General features: G+C 46.9%; 1 protein-coding gene across 1 annotated transcript in view; it reads left to right on the top strand.

Annotated features, from left to right (window-relative positions):
* DNAI1 (dynein axonemal intermediate chain 1) overlaps positions 1-21497 on the top strand; it is a 139376-nt gene that overhangs the window by 100456 nt on the left and 17423 nt on the right. Inside the window, exon 19 of the mRNA XM_069001410.1 lies at positions 9228-9413. Within this exon, the coding sequence (XP_068857511.1) occupies positions 9228-9413 (186 nt within the window). The remainder of the gene's footprint in view (positions 1-9227; positions 9414-21497) is intronic.

The raw sequence follows: 21497 nt of genomic DNA on the forward strand, positions 1-21497 counted from the left end.
CTGACAAGAAGGAAAAAGCTAACTGGGATGAGAGACCTGCTTTGGAAATTAAAAAAAAATGGAGGTGGATTTGAATACCTGGACACTTACATTTAGGGTATGGGAAATGTGGGGATATTCGTCAGCTTATTGTAAGAACAGAGGGCAGCATTTGCTTTTGGGAGTTTGCTTTAAGTCCATCTTAAACTTATGTTTAAAGCAGAAAAAAAAATTGAAACACGTAAAACTGGGAGTCATACCTGAAATTTCTTCTTGGTCCTCAGAGCTGACCCTTCTTTAGGCAGAAGGTTAGACACTTCTGTGAGTCTCTTTCAACCTGAATTGCCTTCTAATCCTATGACCCTGTGAAATGTCCTGTGTGAAAAGGAGAATCCCAGGGGTTGTATCACAGGGTTTTACACAGTACAAGTTCATTTGCTCTCATGTTTTTGTGAGCTGTGTTCTTCATTACAAGCGCAGCAAGAGGAAGGTCATGTTATAACCATCTTTAGTAAAAATTGATGGCCACAAGATAGATGCCATCCAAGTGTTCACTCTGCAGAGAAAACTCATCAGACGTATGCTCCAGGGCTTTTCCCCATTAGTTGTTGACCTTTCAAGATGTGAAATACTTGAAACAACCCAAACCTTCAGGAAGTTAGTTAATGGTTTGTGCTGCTGCTCAGGAAGCAAGTGTGCTCTTTCCTGCTTATATAAACCTATTTTACTGTTTGTACAACTGTTTTGAATGAGAAGTCTTGAAGACCAGCTTTCTGTTGTATCTCGCTCACAGGATAATGTGCCAAGGTTATTCTGCCAGCTGGTCTTGCTGCCCATCCTTTCTGAGCTAAGAGAGAAGCATTTCCTTAGTGCTGGCACGTGTGTGAGTGTACACAGAGCAATTTGCAGAAACTTGCTGCCCATTTAGGATTGACTAGAATCAAAAGCCAACCTCCATTTTTAAAACATGAATGATTTTTCAGACAAGAGGCTTATTAAACCTTTCAGGTTTGTAAATATTTCCCTGGGTATTTTTGACTTAGTCCTGCCTCTCCTTGTAGGGCATGAATGAGGGGTGCCAGCAGGCCTCTCATCTGTTGATGCTTTTGCCTGGCGGTGTCCGGACAGTGAGCATGACTACAGATGTCCCTGCTGCATCTGAGTCTTTCCTCCTACCCTTCTGCAGTAGCCCAGGGGGATTATCCATGCCTTATGGGGACCCTACTAGCTCTGCAGGGCTGGGACAAGGTCTTTCCTGTCTTTCTTCATTGTGGCCAGGGCAATTGAAGGGGTGTAAAGACACCAAATTAGCATAAGTCTCTTTGCCATCACCCAGAAGGACCTTTGAGCAGGGTGAAGTGGGTAGGAGCTTTCTTAAAGTGGCTTTGAAATTGTATTTGCAGTGTAAGTGGCTGTTTGTTGTAAAACTGTTCATTTTCTTCTGCTGCAAAACCTAAATGCTCATTTTTATTCCCTGCTGAATCTTTGAGATCGATGTGGACAGCTGGAGAGTCAGCTTTAGAACAAGGACTGGTGGCGTGTCAGTGCTCAAAGAGATAGATGGTCAGAGTCCCAAAATTAATGCTGCCTTCACTTTGTGCCAATTAGACTGTTCCCCATTCTCCACCCCCTGCCACCAGACTCTTTGTGTATCGGCATTTCTCTCTACTGGCAGGTGTTTTTAGGGAATAAAGCTGGCCTGGAAGGCTTTGGTTTGCTATTGCAGGCTCCAAGCCCTCACTTCTATACTGATGCAGCCCCCATCCCATCATAGCATGCTCTAGTGGGCTCCAAGCCTCAAAATATGCATCAGGCACCTCAGGACACTACTGGTCACTCACATCCATTAGCTACTAATTGCAGGTGAGGTGACTTTATCAGTATGGTAGTTGGTTTCAGTGCAAAGTCAAATTTAAACCGCTTTTGTTGATGGCTTTGCCAGAATTGTTTTTTTACACAGAGGCTCACAGGCCAGTTTTTCATTACTAAACGTATTGCTCTTTCAGATTATGAAATACAGCATTTTGACAAAACTGATCTGCTGAGATTAACTAGTTCATTCAGCCACATAGGAACCAGGTTTGCCTTTTTCTGCTTCACGGATGTGTGAATGAAAAAAATTACTTTGACAGCATCTCAAAAGATTTTGTGTGTTGATTCATCTGTTAGACTTTGCATAAAAACCTACTGGGGGCACAGAGTCCAACAGGAGAATCTGCAAGAGTCTCTGCTCTTAATTAATTAATTAATTCACTGCTAGGAATGGCTCCTCACTTAGGTTTGAATTTGCAAGTTTAGACTTTTGTTGTTTGGTCCACTGAGAGCCTCCAGCTGTCTGTCAAATCCTTCTGTACAGAGAAAGCAGCTCCTGAACCTTGATCTTTCTTCCTTGGCATTTTATAATGACCTGCAATCTGTGCAGGTTAATTTTAAATGCCAATCTCCAAACCATGACAGATCAGTACCTGCCTTGTGAGCAGCTGTGCTGGCCTGCCATGGGGTGTAGGTGGCAGAGAGCAGGGACTGTCTCTCCCATCAGATGTGCTGCTGCCCCTTCTTGTGCAACTGCCTGCCCTTGCCCATGCCCCAGCCTCCAGTGCTGGCTCTCCCTGGCAGGGCATAGCCAGGACCCTGCCAACTTGTGAGAGGTGGAACCTGGTCACGGTGTGCGAGGACAGTTTCAGCCTGACATCAGGGACTGGGCTGTGGGTCACAGCAGAGAGAGCACAGGGGGACTGGCACAGCTGGGGTGTATTCAGGTAGCTCAGCCTTGGGAAATTTGCCCTGGGGCACTTAAAGGACTGGATGAAACTGTCTTCCTGTTGTTTATCAGGTGTTTGTGGCAGATGGCAGAGTAGGGAAGTGTCAGAAGACTGGAAGAAAGACTCTTTGCCCAGTATTCAGGACTGTAACAGTGCAGAAGAGATTAGCCAGACTAAATAAGCTATCTAGAAAGATCCTGGCACAAATCATTGGTTATTCTGTTTGTGAGCACTGGTAGGTCAAGGAGCAGACAGTCTAGTAAGGCTTTACTAAGGCCATATAGCATAAAACCAATCTAATGTTGTTCTTAAGAGTAACTGGCCTTGTAGATCAGAGGAAGGGGATGTAGCACATGTTTATGGGTTGACTTCAGGAGCATTGTTTCATCCTAACCACTGAGGCATTCAGGGGAGAGCCAGGCTGGCAGAAGTGGTGACTGACAAGGAATTTAGCTTGGATAAACAAGCACTTTCTTGTAAAACAATGTGTTGGGGTTTCCAGAAGAGGCCAAATGGTCCTCAGCTTGTCTGAATGAACAGCAGCTCTTCTACATGCTGAGGCTTCGATTTCTTACTGGCTTGTGGGAGCTGAGTCAAATCACCTAAGGCTGATGCTGTTTTCCTACCATGTCAAATTGGGAATGACCCAGTTCTTAGTGAAAGAGGAAAAGATGAGAGATGCAGCCCTACAGCTAAGTCAGGTGACAAGCGTTCTTTTCCCTGCTGTGTCATGCGCCCTGAACCAGAGGGCTGGGGTGCTGCAGGACAGAGGGATGTGCTTAGCTCTCTCCCATACCTCAGAACATGCAGCTGGCTCCTGGCTGGCTCAGCCCAAGAAGTAGCTTTCACACATGCCTGCTCCTCCTCCAAAGCTACCTCTGAACATACCTGTAACGGAGCTGGGGCCTGTTCTTTCACCGGTAGCATGGAAGTGCAGTGAAAGCCCATGAGTTTTATGATCAGGACCACTGTGGACCAGGATTCCTGTGTTGTCATTGCAGAAGAATGGAGGCAATGAGTGTTTTCTGAGTCAGGTCTCCTTTTCTCCTGCCAGGACCCTGACTGCTCTGCGTGTCAGAGGGGCAGGGTCTTACAACATTCTTTTGTAATTGAAAAATGTCCTGCTAGAGAAAATTAACTGTGTTGGAAGCTGTTCTCACTACAGTGGCAGTACAGAAATCAAGCAAGCTAAGGTCTCCAGTGCAGGGCAAGCTGGGCTGCTCTGCCTGCCCAAAGCCTTTGGCATGCTCCAGTAGCTGTCATGGTGCTAGACAGAGTCTGGGGGTGGCCTGCCCACTTGTTAAGTGTATTACCTGAGAGTTTGAAACAAATCATCTGTGGAGTTTGCGAATGGATGAGGGATCATGATTCAGTCAAGAAAATGAGGTAGATCGATCAAAAGGACAGTGAAAGCCAAGCACTGAAAGAGATGTCAACTGGTAAAGGGCAGCATGGTATTAAATTATCCCTCACCTTTTGCTCTTACACTGATTTTATTCTTTGTTGCCAAGTTACCAGGCATATCTGCCTTGATCTTACACACATATATATTTCCCCATCTTGGTTCTGGTTGACATCAGGTTGGTTTTGAACATGCTAGCATTGTCCAGCCCACTGCTGGGGAATGAAGGCTTGTAAGGCTGGAATAAAAGGACAGGAAAGGCTCCAGCCATGGCAGATTCAGCAGGAGTTTGAGGACTAAATAAAGGCAGCATTGGTCAAAGTAGCTCTTCGGCTCCCTTCTTCATGGGCCACAAAAATAAAGGAGTTTGTTCTTCTGGCAGAGAAGTTCTACCAAGTGTTCTGCTTCCCCCCACATACCCTTGCATTTCCCTCTCTGTTGCCTCAGGTCAGGGAGTGAAAGGGCATAAGGACAGAGGGGTCCAAGTCACCCCAGAGGTGCTGAGCAGATGAGAGCCTGGTCTGGCTTTCCAGATGTAAGTTCAGTTTGTAGAGCAGGTGGGGAGAAATAAGTTCAAAACTCTGAATGGGGTTTGATGTGGTTCTTGCCTTGGACATGCACTGTGCTGTGCTTGCAGAGGAGCTATGTGGAGCCTCAGTGGGGAACAGCTGGATTTTGGGAGGTGGAACCCATTAGCGTGGTTTATAGACAGAGGAGCTGTTGATCTGGATGAAACTCAACTGGATTCCTTCTCTGGCTGTTTGAAAGTCAAGCATCAAAGCAGCTCATTTATGTCAAACATTTTCTGCAACTGTGACACAATAGACTTGGATCCATTATTGCCTGTACATCAAGCATGAAGAGAAACTCTGTTGTTACTGTAATGGCAGTTTAAAATTGTTCTAATTGGATAAAGAGCATCAGAAACTGCAGAATTCCCTTGGTCCCACCTCAGAGAAAAATGGGCATCTGCCTAAATTCAGTGCTTGTTTTCAGGGACTTAGCAGAATTGCTGTCCTTCCATCAGGAAATTTGCTCTGAACATCTGCCTGGCATATCTACTACCAGCCTGTCCAGCACTTCAGTACCGTGGTCTAGATTTCTTTTGATTGTGGTTGATGTTAGCTCATAAATCCCCGTGCTGCAAGGAACTGCTTAACTCAGCAGCTTGGGCTTCATTTGGAAGGTGCTGCATCTTTTCCTGTGCTTTCTTGGTGCAGGCATGGAGGTTTACAAGGATCATAAATAAAATTGCTGTTGGAATAATTGGTTACTACCCAGAGCTTCATTCTTCTGCAGTTATGGGTGAAACAGAAGAAAATTCTTGTACTTTCCTATTTCAGACATTTTCAGATTGCTTTTACCTCTCTCTTTGTGTCTTTTTCCAGGTTTCTTGTTGTTGGAGTCTGATTTATGTTCCTTTAAGTAAGTGACCACATATTGTTCCTAAATACTCTGTAAAAAAGAACTGAAATGCCCTTACCCACTGTATTTTTAGCTTATTAGCAAAAAAAACCCGAAGGTGTCTGCTGTGGTCTACAACCAGCAGGGCTCCAGGCCCTCCAGCTTCCTCACTTGCTTCTATGGAATCTGCAGAAGGTATAGAAACGAGTTTGTCAGGAGGCTTCTGCTTCCTTCTCTGCTGATGTACACCAAAACGGAAATGTTTTTGAGGTCTAAAAACCAGAGGTTTGAAACCTTCACTCTGTAGTTTCTAAATCGCTCCTGGATGAGTGTGGGTGAGCAAATATGATGGCCCCAGGTCTCAGCAGCTACAGTGAGGGACCAGTCTCGACAGCGTGAGAAGAGGCATGCAGAGCTGTCAGGAAAGAAGGGCCCTTCCTAGGAGGACTCTCACTGGTTTGTAAGCTCTGAAAGGATACTGATACAAGTAACAGCTTTTATAAAAATGCCACTTTGTACCAGCTGCCTGACAGTGTCTGAGTATCAGTTTTTGTCTGGGCGCTGCTGGATGTGTGCCTGCCCTGGAACCTGTGCTCTGTGAAGGAGGGTTTGGATGTGGCTCTGGTTCTGGTCATCCTGGCTCCCCATGAATCTGATACTCGAGTCACACGTGGGGTTGGATAGCACCTGTGTGGGTCATGGTTGCTCTTCTCTGGGTCATACACTCTGAGAGGGCTCATCTTGCAAGACCTGAGAGGCCATCTCTGTGTGCAAGCAGTGATCTTGAGGCAGGGGCCACCATGGCAGTGGGATGGAGAGAAAACTGTGTGTTGGTGGTGAGTCTCTGTGGTGGGAGATCCAGCTGGATCCCACTCCATAATCCTTAATTCCAAGACCTGAGCCAGCAGAGCAGGGCTCTAGGGACCCTGGGACTAGGAGTCCCAAGGAGAGCTGGAGGTTTTCAGTCTCCCATTCTTTGGGCAGAAAGCCCTAGGCAGCTCTACAGATGGTGCTGACCTCGTGTAGCTCTGCTGCTTTGCAGCACTGTTAACCTGCCTCAAGTGTTGTGGAAAGCCTTGTGCCCCTTTTAGGCTACTAGCAAAACACCAAAACCAGTGCTGCTCTGACCCTTGTCTCCCTTTCTCCTAAGAGTAACTGTTAAGTCTCTAAATCAAAGCCTCTGAAGTCCTTCTTAGTGCCTGTGGCCCACCCCTCCACCCCTGGTGTGTCTGACAGCTGATATGAGGCTGATGTTTCCAGCTGAAGAACTGAAATAGTTTGTTCTTTTCCACGATTCCCTTGGCAAAGGAAAACAAGCTCATTTGTTTAGAAGCTCATAAAAGAGGAGCTTTATAGTAAGAACATTCATAAACTTGTTTGCTTTTGACCTTCTCCACACTGCTGATGGTTTCAAGTTCTTGTCCCAGGCATTGTGCTTGTCCGGGCTGTTCATGACATTTTTGAAAAACAGCCTCAGTCAGAGTAATTTAAATTGCTCAGGACTCCAGCACTGAGCCTTTGGCTATGCCATCTTTCTCCAGAGTAGGGCAGGGCAGGATGTGGGGGGGGGGGGGGGGTTCATTGACAGCCCTATAGAGAGCAGTGCAGACCTGGCTGCCAAGAAGAAACCTGGCCACTAATTCCCTGTTGCTTTTCTTTTTTTTTTTTTTTGCTAGATTAAATGGTGCTACTCAATCAGTGTGCATTTCCCAGGCTCCTAGATTACTAAATTAATAAAAGTGTATTCTATGAAGGCAAGAAATCAGATCTTTAATGAGTGTGGCTCATGAGAGACTGATATGTTTGAAAGAGTGCTTGTTCCTTTTCTGAGATAGTAAGTAAGACAGCAGGTGTAAAGTACAAGCCAGAAGAGCCACCTTGATTTATGTCTAGAGGCAGGAAATTGAAGCTGCCTTTGCTGGACTGTGAGACCTCAAGTGTCAGGTCAAGATTCACAATGTAATGCTGGCACCTGGTATTTTGAACAGATAAAAAGCTGCTGTGCTTTCACCTATGCTTCAGCTGACCGGGAAAGGTCTCTCCAAACTGCAAATCCTTGTGTGTGGCTGTTGCTTTGTATTCCCTTCTTGAATTGTACTGTCATGGATTTCTTCAAAATATGTCTTGACAACCCTGTCCACTTTTTAAGAATTTTCCCATCTTATTTTACTTCAGTCTGGAGGCAGTGTTCCTTTTCTTGTTTTTTGCATCTGTAAGACCTTTGTTCTCCCACTCAGACCAAATCACAAATTCCTAGATTTTTAGTCCTATGAAGACACAGCAGCTCACAAGACTGCCTGGGACACGTGCTTGCACATGGCCCAGCTCTGTGCTATAAATGGATTCAGATAAAATTCCCTGACTCATTGGTGTGTAATAGGAAAGTACATGTACAGATTTGATACCTTCCACACTCTTTGCAATAAGCTTTTATAGAGTAGCATTGTTTGATTTCAGATAATTCCTAGATTCAAATTGTCAGCATGACATAGTGTTGAAATTACGTGTTTCCTTTGTCTCTTAAGTGCTGGTAAACAAGACACAGCTGGAAGGAGGTTTACAAGTAGTTCAGTCCTAATTTCCTCTATATTCCCACTGTACTTGTTAGCATAAAGCATTCCCTTCCTTAGTTTTTCTGAATACAGAAAAGGGAAGAGAAACATAAGGCTCAGATTCTTCATGGTGGATACCAGGTGGAAATCCAGGATGCTGGAAATGGCTCACCTCAGCCGTGGAGAAGAGAGTGACATCATGTTTTATTAGCCTTTGCAGTCTGTGTCAGTAACTGGAGCAAATTGCAATTATTGGGAGATAATGTTAGCTTAATTCATTCTCTCAAGTAACTGCCACTCTTTCCTCTGCACCATGAAATGTGCATTATTGTGCAGCTGGTGATGTGGCAGGTCTGTGTCACTGTGCCAGAGGTCTGAAGTCCATGCCAGTGGGACTCCTGCCTGAGTGGGTCCTCGGGCCTCTGTCCCTCCATCCTCACCTCTCCTGTTTGGCTAATCTTTACCTGGCACTTTTCCTGATGCTGTGGGAGAAGGACACGTGTGCAGGTGTAGTGTCTGGGCTGGAGTGAGCTGCCAGTACCGAGCTGTCCTGTGCTTCTCTGGCATTACCCCAGGGTACACTCTAATCATACTATGGCTGTTTCCATCACTTCCCTATTACTTATTGGATTGTGTCTTTATTGTTGTTATTATTAAGCTGAAAATGTTAGAGAGCTCTGTAATAAGCAGTAATCAGAATTTCTGACAGCATTCCCCATTTTGGGCATCAATCTGTGTTAGACTCTGCTTTAACAGCTGTTTGTCTCATTACTTGCACTGAGAAGGGAGATTAAGGTCTGTGGGGTTAGTAGTGCTGGCTCTGAGCCTTCTCCAGCCCAGATCAGCTGGAGCCTTGCCAAGGCTTGCACCCACAGCAGGGAAGTGGTCCTCTGTCCTTGAGCCCCTGCAGGAGGGGCACAGTCACTCACAAGCAGCAGATGACTTCTGCACACTGGTTACTTAAAAGAAGACCACAGCTCTGAGCACAGATGGTAATTGTGCGCTGTGGCTGGAATGTTTTTTTCAGCAGAACCTTTTCTTTCTGATTTGTCCAGCCATCGTTCTGTCACTGAGGGATGTTCTTGCCTAATTAATTCCTTTTGTGTTCTTTCCTTTTTTTTACCCCAGGCCCATGTGTTTGATCTGAACGTTAATAAGCTTGAACCTCTCTGTACCCAGCTAGTGGTGACCAGGAAGAAAAATAAAGCAACGCACATCCAGTTTAATCCTGTCTACCCTATTATCATTGTTGGAGATGAACTAGGCCTCATCACCTGCTTGAAGCTCTCTCCCAATCTGCGCAAGATGCCCAAGGTAAGAATAAGCTGCATTCCCCCAACCACAGCAGATCTCTTCAGGCCTTGTCACTGCCCCCTCTCCTTCCATGCAATGGTGTTGGCAAAGCTCCTCTCTAGCAAAGTAGTTACAATTACCTCAAGCCTTTTGGGTAGGATATCTGGGATGTTAAATCCTTGTGTCTGTTCCTGTTTGAGCAAGAGGACTCAGTTTGCTCCTGGTAAGGAGTGTAGGCTGGTGGGAAAGGGGTTTGCTGTCCCTGGCTGTCACCATGGTCCCAGACAAGCTCTGGTCCGGAGGCTCTGCAGATGTTAATTTGTTTCCCAAAACTCACATATTTTCTGGGTTTTGGGTTTTATTTGCAAAACTCCTTGAAATCAAGTAAAGGAGACCTCAGCTCTTTCCTGAGTCCTCCCACAGAAACCTTGCTGCCTGTCTTCTTGTACTCCTGCATCAGAGCCTATGCCCTGACCACTGTGTCAACTGTCCTGTGAATGAGCCAGCAGTATCTTAAATATGTAAGGAGACTTGGGGTCCTTGTCTCAAGTGACAGCAAGGAGATACATGTGCCTCTGTGGGTTGGTGAAGTTTTTTTTTTCCACCCATCCATGAGGGCCAGTTGTGAAGGATGATAACCTCTCTTACATTAATCTGTTACTGGATTTTCTTTCTGGTCTTCATCCAGCTATGAGTTGAATGCCTCTAATGCAGTGCCCTTTTACACCCCTGTAATTCTTATATCCAGTTGTCTTGTATTAAGTGGAGTCTTTCAGTTTCAGGCTTTTTAGAACTGATCCAAGAAAGCAATCTCTCAAGATGATCATCTTTTATTTATGTACTCCCAAACGTTTTATATACTCTACTAATCTGCTGTATTAGGCAGGGTCTTTGGCCAGGAACTAATCATACTAGTGTCACTCCAGAGTCTTCAGAATGATTTTTAAAAGGTTCCTTCAGCTGGATGCCACTGGAAATGTGAATCTTCACTGTGCTGAGAGGGCATAGAAAACAGTAGCATGGCAATTTGTTTGGGGCTGAGTTGTGGAAACTGTGGAAAAGAATCTCTCATATGCTTCACACTTTTCAGTTTCCAGCAAAATTTCAGTCCAAGACCACCCAAGCTCTCTGAGCTGTCATTAGGTTGACTCAGGATAAGTTCCCTTGTTGCTTTATGAGTCCTTCCTGGGCATGGGTGAGCACAGTGTCAGCCATGGACCCTGCCTGCGCAAGGGCTTAAGCAGTGGAGAGGGGTCACACACACATAAATGTGGCTGCTCTCCCCTTCACCCCAGCTTTGGGCTGACCAGCAATACTCTGCTGTGGGTCAGAATCACTGAATGGTTTGGGTTGGAAGAGACCTTAAAGATCATCTAGTTCCAAATCCCTGCCCTGGGCAGGGACACCAGGTTGCTCAGAGCCCCATCCAGCCTGGCCTTGAACACTCCCAAGTGATGTGGTGTCCACAGGTTCTCTGGACAACCTGTGCCAGTGCCTCACCATGTTCACAGTAAAGAATTTTTTCCTAATATATATTCTAAACCTACTCTCTGTCAGTTTGAAGCCATTCACCCTTGTTCTGTCACTAAATGTCTTGTAAAAAGCCCCCCTCCATCTTTCTTGTAGGCTCCTTTCAGGTACTGGAAGGCCACAATTAGGCCACAGCTTTCTTTTTTCCAGGCTGAACAATCCCAACTCTTTCAGCCTTTCCTTATAGGAGGGATTCTCCATCCCTCTGATCATCTTGGTAGTCTCCCCTCTGGACTGGCTCCAGCAGGTCCCTGTTCTTCCCATGCTGGGACCCCAGAGCTGGATGCTGTGCTCCAGGTGGGTCTCAGCAGAGCAGAGCAGAGGGGCAGAATCCCCTCCCTCCCCTGCTGCCCACGGGGCTCTGGATGCAGCCCAGGACACGTTTGGCTCTCTGGGCTGTGAGTGCCATGGCCGGGGCATGTCCAGCCTCTCACCCACAGCACCCCCAAGTCCTGCTGGCCAGGGCTGCTCTGGGTCTGTTCATGCCCAGCCTGTGCTGATACCGGGGCTTGCCCTGACCCAGGTGCAGCACCTTGCACATGACCTTGAACTTTATGATGTTCCCATGGACCCACTCCTTGAGCTTGTCTGGGTCCCTCTGGATGGCATCCCATCCTTCAGGTGTGAATTCTAATGTCTCCTTCCTCTCTTGGTGGCCAGCAGCAGCCTTCCATGCAGTTATGAATGTTGTCATTTCTCTTTGCTGACCTTCTTTAAAGGCAAACTGCATGTTGTTGACAAAGCAATTTAAACTTGAGTTTAGGAGTAACTACATTGCTTACTGCTGACCGCAAACCAAAAGATACTCCATCCCATGCAACATATAAATGGGATGGAAATGGACTCTGCTGCTCTGATGTTATTAAACTATCTGTCTTCTGCTGGCCTGGTTAGGTTTGAACAGACACTAAACACAGAACTAAATGCTTCTTGCACATGTGGAGAGGAAGGAGGGATGTTCAGGCATGACTGGTTATGTGTGTGGGTTCCTTGACTGCAGCCAGCTCATCCCTGAAAGACAGGAGGATTTAAAATTGATGACATGCAGTGTGGTGGCAAAGTGATGGACCTGGCCTAGCCTGCCCAGTGCTGCAAGTGAACAAGTGGTGAGGAGATTTAGCTGATGGAAGAGAATGTTTTAGCAGAGGGAAGTCAAGCCCTGTCAGAACAGGCTATGCCATCCTGTGTGTGCTCCTGTCTATCTCCTTTCTTTGAAAGCACCAGCCTTGGTGTCCTTAGCAGCAAGCCTCCAGCCATGTTTGCAAGAATATAATCTCACAGTGGGAAGTCAGATGTACTTCCAGAGTATTGATCCAAGCTCCTCTAAAGATCAGCTCAGTGCACTCTTTACACCCTTACCCTGTGCAACCAGCTTTCCTCTGTAAAATGACTCAACTTTTCCCTCTTTTCTGGGATTCCCCAGGATGGAGTTGACAGTCACAGAACTTCCAGAGATTTCTGTAAGTGAAGAGGGTTCAAAACTGTGCAGAGGAGTCCTGACATCCCAGCTGCCTCCTTGCAGATAGAAAAACCTGTCCATGCCTGGCTCAGTACCCAGGTATCCCAGGCTGTTCTCTTTGCCACTTGGTACCCTCAGAGCCCAGTGGGGAAAGCTGCCTGACAACCAAGTGGTCAAGCCACAGTCAGTGCTTCTGAAGGCTGGGATCTTCATACCAATCCCAGCATCTGTGAGCTCAGCTGCCTGATCTTGCTCTGTCAGCTCCTTTGGATACAGGAAGGCGCCTTTTGCTGAGTTCTGGCAGAACCCAGGATGCCAAAGGGACAGGGCAGTCAGGGGCTCATCCAGGCCCTCCTACCCGTCTGTTTCATACTGATGTCACAGGGGGTTGCCTTCCCACACAGCTGGGACAACTGCTTTTGATGGGTAAAACTTGCAGACTAATCAATTTTTTGAGAGAACTCTTAATAGCCACATCATTCCAAACTCCATGCTTCCCCTGAAAACAGACACAGTGCTGTCTGCTCCATGTTCTGTAGATTCCTTGGCTATTGCTGGGCTTGCGTGGTAGAGCTTACAAAAAGTGACTGAGCTAACATTGTCCTGGTGAGATTTCAGCCATTCTGAGTTTATTGGGTTTTGGCTGTTAGTTAAAGCTGGTGTGGTGGATAAGTGGAAATGGGGAAGATAAGGATGCTTGGGTTTTCATCAGACCTTGGTCCCTTCCTGTCTTCATGTCCTTGAGCAAGGAGGGAAGGTTGAAGATGTCTTTAAGTAATTTGCAGGATTGGCCTGCAGCTTAATTAATTCATGTTTGTAAAACACTTGGGGATCTTTAAGAAGTGTTATTTACTACTCTGAGTTTTGCTGTCAGCTACATTAGCGCAGTCTCATTTATGAACACTTGGCAGAACAAATATGCCAGGGGGGGAACTTCTCGAAAGCACTCAGGTAGTGTTTTCAGAAGTGACTTACACCTAGACACACAGTAAAATCTTTTAAAAATGCCTAAAACTCCTTGTGAGTTTTGGCATCCTGAACTCATAGTGCATCACGGAAAAAGGTGAATTTGTTGTTGAGAGGAAGCAGGGGACAGGGTCTCTGCCACCCATCAGGCACGTGTGTCAAGGGCACACAGAAGGCACGGAGGTCCTGTGTTCATGTGTCTGTGCCGTGGTGATTTGAGTCCTGGATCTCTCCCTACCAGCACAGACTGAAGTCTCTGGGTTAGGACAGAGAGATCCCCTTGCCCCAAGCTGTATTTATTTCCATGAGGTGAAACTAGTTTGAGCCCTTCTGTTCGGAAGTGGGGGACAGAAATGCCTGCAGTATTTTAAGATGCAGCAGTAGGAACAAGTGTCTCTCTGCTGTCATCCAAGCCACTTTTAGACTCCAAGTGCTCTTTAAATATTGCAGTGGATGTCAGGCAGGAATTGTTTAACTAATAAAGTATAATTTCTAATTTGTAACGACCTTGGTGGTTGAGTTCACCCGAGGGAAGCATTGCTGTAAGAAGAATCAGTTTGGGGCAGAGCTGTTTAATTAGTGAGCCTTCCAGGTTTCATTCGAGGGTTGGAAGAAATTAAAGCATTTTGTCATCACAGTCAGAAGAATGTAGCTGCTCATAGGCTTTGGTTTGTTTTTTAAAAACTGCTAAAGTAGCCTGGCTTAACCTCTGCCAATGCCAAAAGTAAGCAGGAGATAGTAAAAAAAAAGTGTGCAGTGTTTTTTAGAAATTTTGGGAGAGCAGAGCAGAGTAGGAATAGAAGAGAAAGCGGATGAAAGAAAGGTTGCAATACAGAATTTGCTGAGGCTAAGGCAAATTTCTTGGCCGGTACCCAGGCTGAGTGCCAGGGAGGCAGACATCTTCTTGGCCTGATGCTTGTCTTGGATATTTATCTTGGATTATTTATGATGGTAATCTCTGTTCCTGCTACTGGTTTCTTCACATGCAAAACATCTCTTTTTCTGTTTCTTGGTAACAACTGAATTTCTTCCCAGGCAGTAAATCCTGATTGACTGGGTCTAGCTGGGCATGAGTGGAGTAGGAAGGGGAACACAGCTGCTTGCCCACCCCAGGACACAGTGCCAGGACTGCTCATGTTCAGGAGCTGCAGGCGCACACCTCTGGGTCCAATGCTGTGTACCTGTGAGCAGCTTAAAATGTGAGGACAAGCGAGGGGCATGGGCTGGGTCTGAGCCTTCACGTCCATGTGCACATGCTGCTATGCTCTCTCCATGCCTTATCACACCACCAGTGTAATCTCTGGGCTTTGTGACACCCTGCATCTTTGCAGCTTTGATGATTTTGCCCTTGGCCAGATCCAGCCCAAGACTGTTCAGCCAAGGAAGGAGCATTGAGTTTTGCTTCCTGAAGCACTGTGGCTTTTTTGGCCATAGCTGATGGCGGGGTCTGGGAGGGATTTGGGAACTGTGATGGACCATGAGAGGATGTTGGGGTTTTAAGGAGATGAAAGAGGAAAAGGGATTTGGGAAAGGTTCATGGAAGCGTCAAAAGTTTGAGACAATAGGAGAGTGGCTGACATCTTCTCTTCAATCTATCCCCCTCCCCAGCATTGTATCCCAGCACAGAGATCTTGTGGGGCTTGAGGTTTCTTTGTCCTTCACACTCCCCAGCAGCACCCGCTGCACACAAGTGCTCTCAGGAAGGAGCCCTGGTTTCATGCCTGTCCCCAGTTTCAGTGAGATGCAGCTCACATCCAGAGCAGGTACTAGGCTGGAACACTCTGAACAGAGACTGGGATGCTTGATCATGAACTGCTTTGTAGCCTTGTGTTGTTATCACCTGGGATGACAGGGAGAAACTTGAAGGAGTTAAGGATCAGGAGATTGTTTCTGTTCTCGGTGTTTTCTTTACCTGCGGGAAGTGTAAGGGATTGAAAGGAATGAGATAGATTTGTCTTTACAAACAAACTGTGGTCCTGCTGATAAGTAAAGATAGATACTGAGACAGGAAAGAAGCAAAGGGGGCAGCCATAAATATCATAGGAAAAGAAAAAGGGTGGTATACATTAGAAGGGGTCTGTATGAAGTGATTCGGGAAGTCTACCTCTCAAGTACCTCAGCCAATGAGGAAAGAGAGAGGGAAATGTGGCCAGGAAATTAGGATAAAAAGGAGGCTGCGTCCTCTAACAATTTGAGAGACCCCAGGGGAACACCCCATGGCCTCTCCCTTTATTTGAATAAAGTAACAGGACTCCTCTGTCTCCCTTTTGGACATAAACCTCTGGTGTTTATGAATTAATTTTCCTGACAGGATCAACCAACCAGCATGTAAATACAGAAATATAAACTTGAACTCCCTCTTTCTGTCCCAACATGTACAGTCCATCTGCACATGTGACTGTATTTAAGGAAGGAAGCTATGGATTTAGATACATTCTTCAAGGTCATGTCAGTCCTAGGCTGGTGAGCAGTTTAGTACTGAGGGAAGTATATTTTGTCTCTAAATTTTCTGTCTCAACAGCTTTCATTCTGTCTGAGAGAAAAGCACTTGTGTCTCCTCTCCAAACAGGTCAAGTTTTGTTCTTTTGGCGGTGTAATTCCTAGTCTCTCTGCTTTCATGCAAATGCTTCTCTCTCAATGCCTTCTGTGCTGCTCCAGCAGTGGCCGATTTTCTCCGTGTCTCTTCAGAACTGGCTAATTGCTCAGTGACCCAGAAGCACAAAGCACAAGCAGTGCTGGAGGAATTTGGTGTGCTGCTGTGCCCTGCCTTCCTGAGGATTGCCTCCTCCAGAGCCAGCTTGGCCTCCGGATAAGGAGGCACACACAAATGAGCTTGGGTCTCATAAAAACTGACCTGCAGCTTGATGGCCTACTCCAAAATTTGCAAATGCTTTCTGATTTCTTTTCCGCCCCTTCCCTGTTATTTAGTCTAGTTGCAAGTAGCTGTTCTGTACTGTTAGGAGGAGAGCTGAGGAACATGGGATACATCCAGGGACTTGTGAAACCCTGTCCCTGACTGTTCACAGCTTTCTGTGCCACTTTTGTAGGCCATGTAAGGATATATGCACTGGTGTTTACTCTTTGGTACAAGAAGGAAACCCAGTGCTGGAGGCCTTCAAGAAGAGTAGGTTGGAGACACGTGTACAGACATGTCTGCCTTGGAGCAGGAGGGGCTGGAGATGGTTGCTCTGACAGTCTCCAGGTTCGGGGTGTGTAAGTCCCAGCAAGAGGCCGTGCCACTGGTGTGGAGCTTGTTGGGGTGTGAGCAGCACTGCTTATAGCCTGTGGCTGTTTTGCTACACAGACCTGTGACTCATAATTATAAATCAACAACCACCAAAGGGAATACTGGCAAAAGCAACTCCCATGCCCCTTCTGCCTTCTCATTCCTCTCCATGATTTCCTGCCCTCCCACTGTGCTAGGAAAGCCATTAGCAGGAAGACCTTTGTGGCCCAGTAGGATCTCTTCCTCCTCCACTGTTCCACATCAGGTTACTCCCAGTCTAGCATAGCCTGAAATAAAATGAAGGTACTGTTTAAGCCTGGAAAGCTGTTACTTGGGAATGAGATGGTCCACGTGCCATCAGGTTACAGTTCCTGGGCAAAACGGAAGCCTTTCGGTATTTACCTGGTCACCCTGGGCATAGCCACTGTGCACAAATCCAGGTATCCAAGGGTGTTGCACCACAATTACAAAGGATTCTGGATCTTGAACAGAGTGTAGCAGCCTTAACTATTCCCCCTATTTGGGGAGCTAACCCAAACAAGCAGGGGTAGATTGACAGGACTTGAATACTCTTTGATTTTGGTGAAATAACTTTTGGGTTGCATCAAAGTATGTGAAGGGAGAAGACAGCTCCATGTAGCAGAAGCATTGTTGAACCCCAAGGTCAAGAGCTGGAGTTTTTCTTCCTTTTACTGTTCCTGGCCACATCTTCAACGGTTTTTTGTTATGTAATGTCCCTTTCTGTGGCTGCTGTGTTTGGCATTTGTTGGAGAGACAACATCAGCATATTTACACGTTATTTTAAGCTGGAGTCAATTCCCAGAGGTCAGGGTGAAATGTGTTTAGCACGTTAAATGGAAACACTGGTGGCTGAAGCAAGAAAAGGTCCCATTTTACAAAAAATCCATAGTACTTATGAATAATTTCTGAAGTGCAAGTCTCAGTCTGTGAGGTGCTGTGTGCCGTCAAGGGGATACTGACTAAGCCAAGAGAGCTGGCTTTGACTTTCTAGTTTTGTCTTTGAAGGTCTGTGTAATAAAAAGGTTGCCAGTGTTTGAAAGTGAAGTGAGACTGCTCTGTTTTGCAATACTAGCGGTTTGGAGAAAAATGCTAGGAGGATTTGGTTTTGTGATCAATAATAGTCAAGACTTCCTAGGCATAAATCTGGTGTGTGTCCTTGGATTTGCTGTCCTCAGTAAATTTGGCCAAGCAAAATTGGATTCTAGTTGTGCCTTATTTACGCCTTCCCTTGTATTTCTCCACATTGGTACTGTTATGTTGCTACAAATACTGTTTCATCTGCAGGCTTTGCATCCTCTTCCTTTGTGCACTGTGTGTCTGTTCTTTGGTGTCTGCCATGCTAGAGCTCCCCAAGTCCCAGCAGTCTGGACTTTGCTCCTCTGCAGCCTGCAGCCCATCGATGTCCTGGGAAATGCCTAGTGCATGAGAAGGAGCCTTGCCTGATGTTTTCAAAGGACTTTCATTTTGGTTAGATCTGTGATTGCCTGAATATGCCTGTTCAGCTTGCACAATTCCTCTTTGAACCAGAGCCTCAGCTTTCTTTGGTGCCTGGGCAGAAAGCACAGCGCAGTCTTACAGCAAGGGAGGCACTGCTCAGCCTTACAGGATCTGCTTGGCTCACCTATCCTTCCTGTGTATTTATCTGTCCTCTGTGTGTTTGTTTCTATGCAGATGACTTAAATCCCATCCAGGAAATTGGGGAATCCTGAGAAATCACCAGTTCTTTGCCTGAGTAACATCCCCAGTACAAAGGCAGAGGGACCCCTAGGGGAACAATCTGTTTTCTAAGCATGCCTTTGGCAAAGACAGCAATGGAGGCTTTTTGGGAGGCTCTCATTCTTCCAGCAATGGCTGGGTGTGAGTGCAGGACGACCAGCCTGCAGCCTGCCCTGCAGAGACAATTCAGTGCTCAGCCCCTCTGCCAGACCTGATTAGAGTGGCCTGATGAAGGAGGTAATGTGTATGTTTATCCTCCAGATCATCTGAGGGTAAGCTGATTTTACGCCATACAGCCCCAAGCAGCTCTCAGGAGTGCAGCTATTCCTGAGCACTGGCTCTGCACAGGGGAATGAAGGAGGAAAGCTTGTTAGCTCAGCCCCTGAGCCACGGGGTGTGTTTGAAGGACAAGGTGATGGCTTGTCATGAGGATAAGGGGCAAAGCAGTGCATGGTGCCTGGGAGACCTAGCCATGGTCCTGGCCTCTGCATCTCCTTGGATGAGATGCAGCTCCCCTTCGTGTTGAGTAGGATGAGGACTCCCATCTCCCTTGGAACCACAGTGGCCAAGTGACAGTTGTCCATAGACGCCCTGGATCTACTCTCCTACAACCTCTTCTCTGTGCTTCCCTCCTGCTGAGTGCTTTTGGGATACATCCAATACAGTCATACCTTAGGAGTGGAGCTGCAGCTGGGGTGCAGTGATGGACAGCCTTGTCCCACCAGGGCCCAGATCCTGGAAGGCTCTCCTGCATCCTGCCTGACATTTGGTTATCACAGACTATCAAGCCCAAGATTTCAAGCTGAGCCAGCCAGGTCACTGAAAAACTGAAGAAAATTAGGAAGTGGAGCAGGGGCAGAGGGAGGAGGTGGCAGTGGTATGAGTGAATGGGTGAGAGCAGCAGGCATCCCATAGGTGACCTGGCCAGAAAAGCACACAAAACTCTAGAATGTAGGTCAGCAGCTCCTTGTTGGCTCTGTACCTCCACAGCTGTAGGTTTGGCCTCTCTATTTGTAATGGCATCCACTGGTCATGCAGTTAAGTTGGAGAAATGTAGCTAATTCCCCCAAGATCATGGTCATGCAGTGTTCTGAGCACCTGAGAATTCACTCAGCGGGGATGGAGAACAGGACACTGGTCTTCATTTGCAAGACCCATTCCCATCAGGCTTTGCCTCGCCTCACAGAACCTAGTAATGCCCCACAGCTGGGAGAAGATGGGTTTTTACTCTTCTTCAAGCTCTGCAAGGAATAATGGATACAAACTGAGAGGGGAAATTTTGATTAGATATTAGGAAGAAATTTTTTACTGTGAAGTTGGTTACACCCCAGGACAAGTTGCCCAGGGAGACTGTGGATGCCACAACCCTGGCAATGTTCAAAGCCAGGCTGGATAAGGCCTTGAGCAACCTGGTCTAGCGGGATGTGTCCCTGCCCATGGCGGGCGGAGGGTTGGGACTGGACGATCTTTAAGGTCCATTCCAACCCCTTAAGGTTCTATGATTCTGTGATACCTTGTCCCTGGGCATCAATTGAGCACTCTGGGGCAATGTCCCTGATTGCAGAGCCTGGTGGTATTTGCTGCAGTGACAAATGCAGGAAATTTGTCATGACATGGAACAGGAAGAAATGCAGCTATGAGGGCCAAAGGAACAGCTTGATTTTTGGCACATTCCTGTAACTCCTCCTGAGCCTCTGCCAGAATCTGACACAATCTTCCCCAACAGCCAGCCTGTGCTGGAAAGGGCTGAGGCTGCCTGTGGAGACACAGAGGGCAGCTCCTTGCCTGGGAAATTGTGTCTGTGCTGTTGTAAAACACATCCCAAATGCATTGCTGTAAAAAGCCCCTTCACTTGCAGATTTCACCTGTGGGTTTTGTGACTCTGGGTGACTCTGGGCGCATCCCTCTGAAGACCTTCGTGCCCCTGCACACTCTGATCGAAACCATCGAGCCTCTCCCCAGCTCATGTTTGTGCCACCTACCAGCCTCCTCCAAAAGAAAACAAAGGAAGACACCTGCACCTGCAAGCAGGGCAAATAAATGTCCCTTGCACAAATTAACTTGATGAGCTCAATGCAGAATTGCTTAAATGAGAGAAGGGAAGGGATCGCCGATGAATAAAATGGCTCACTGCTCACCGTAATGGAACTGATGCAAGGGGATTATTTTTATCCCGTGGAGAAAAGGAAGAGCCCTGTGAAACAGAGGAGAAGAGGGTCTGACTTACAGTCCCGCTGGCTGTGCGAGATGCAGTGACGGCTGCAATCAAAGCAGCTCCGAGGTTCTCCTGGAGGGAAACTGTTACGCCCCAATTCACTGACTGATTTTCTGAGATGGGATGCCAGGCACCAACTGTGTGAGGCCGTCTTAGGACAAACATCCCCTGGTCTCCTCTGCTTCTATATCTCACCAGGGAGCTGCCGGTGATCCCACTGCTCTCAATCTAGGGTGTACCTGGGCTCCTCACCCCTCATGGGGCCTGGTCAGTGCAGAGACCTGTTCTGTCAGGGCAATGTTGTGGTTTTGCACCTCCCACCTGTTGGGCTGAAATCTTCTTGTTATCCCCCAGACCAACTTCCATGAACTGTGCCCTTGCTGTACCATGTCCTGTGGGTGCTGCCCATAAAGAGATCCTTTCACATGCCTGCCCATGATGCTCCCATTCCTCAGCAGTGGCAGAGCTGACTGTTTCACTGCTTCACAGGAGTGCCAGGTCCCCTCCAGGTGATTATCTCTCTAACTCCAACCCTGATGGCAGAACACTCCCTCCCCACAATCCTGTGTTTGTGCTGGGGACTGTCCCTGCTCACTCGCAATATCATGCATTATCTCGCATTTGTCCTTGTTAGTTCACATGCAGGTTTTCCGGGACACATCTCTGATCCAGTAAAGTAATTCCAAATTCCAGTCCTGTCTTCCTGGACACCTGCAGTCTGCCTGTCTGTCCCAATGTCCAAACACTAGCAGAAAATCTGACCAGATCCCCTCCAGACCACGGAGCTGTGAGAGTTACACACAACTCAGTGCTGACAGCTCTGGGTACAACTAGTCAGCTGGGTCTTACCAGTTTCTATTCACTTTATGTAGATCTGTTGTCTCACTTCAGGATCAGAATATCAAGGGAGACAATGGCAAAGTCTTCTCAAAGTCATGGTTAATGACTTCTGTGCCTTTCCCGTCCACAAGG

Source organism: Aphelocoma coerulescens (assembly GCF_041296385.1).
Source record: "Aphelocoma coerulescens isolate FSJ_1873_10779 chromosome Z unlocalized genomic scaffold, UR_Acoe_1.0 ChrZ, whole genome shotgun sequence".
NCBI classification, from domain to species: Eukaryota; Metazoa; Chordata; class Aves; order Passeriformes; family Corvidae; genus Aphelocoma; species Aphelocoma coerulescens.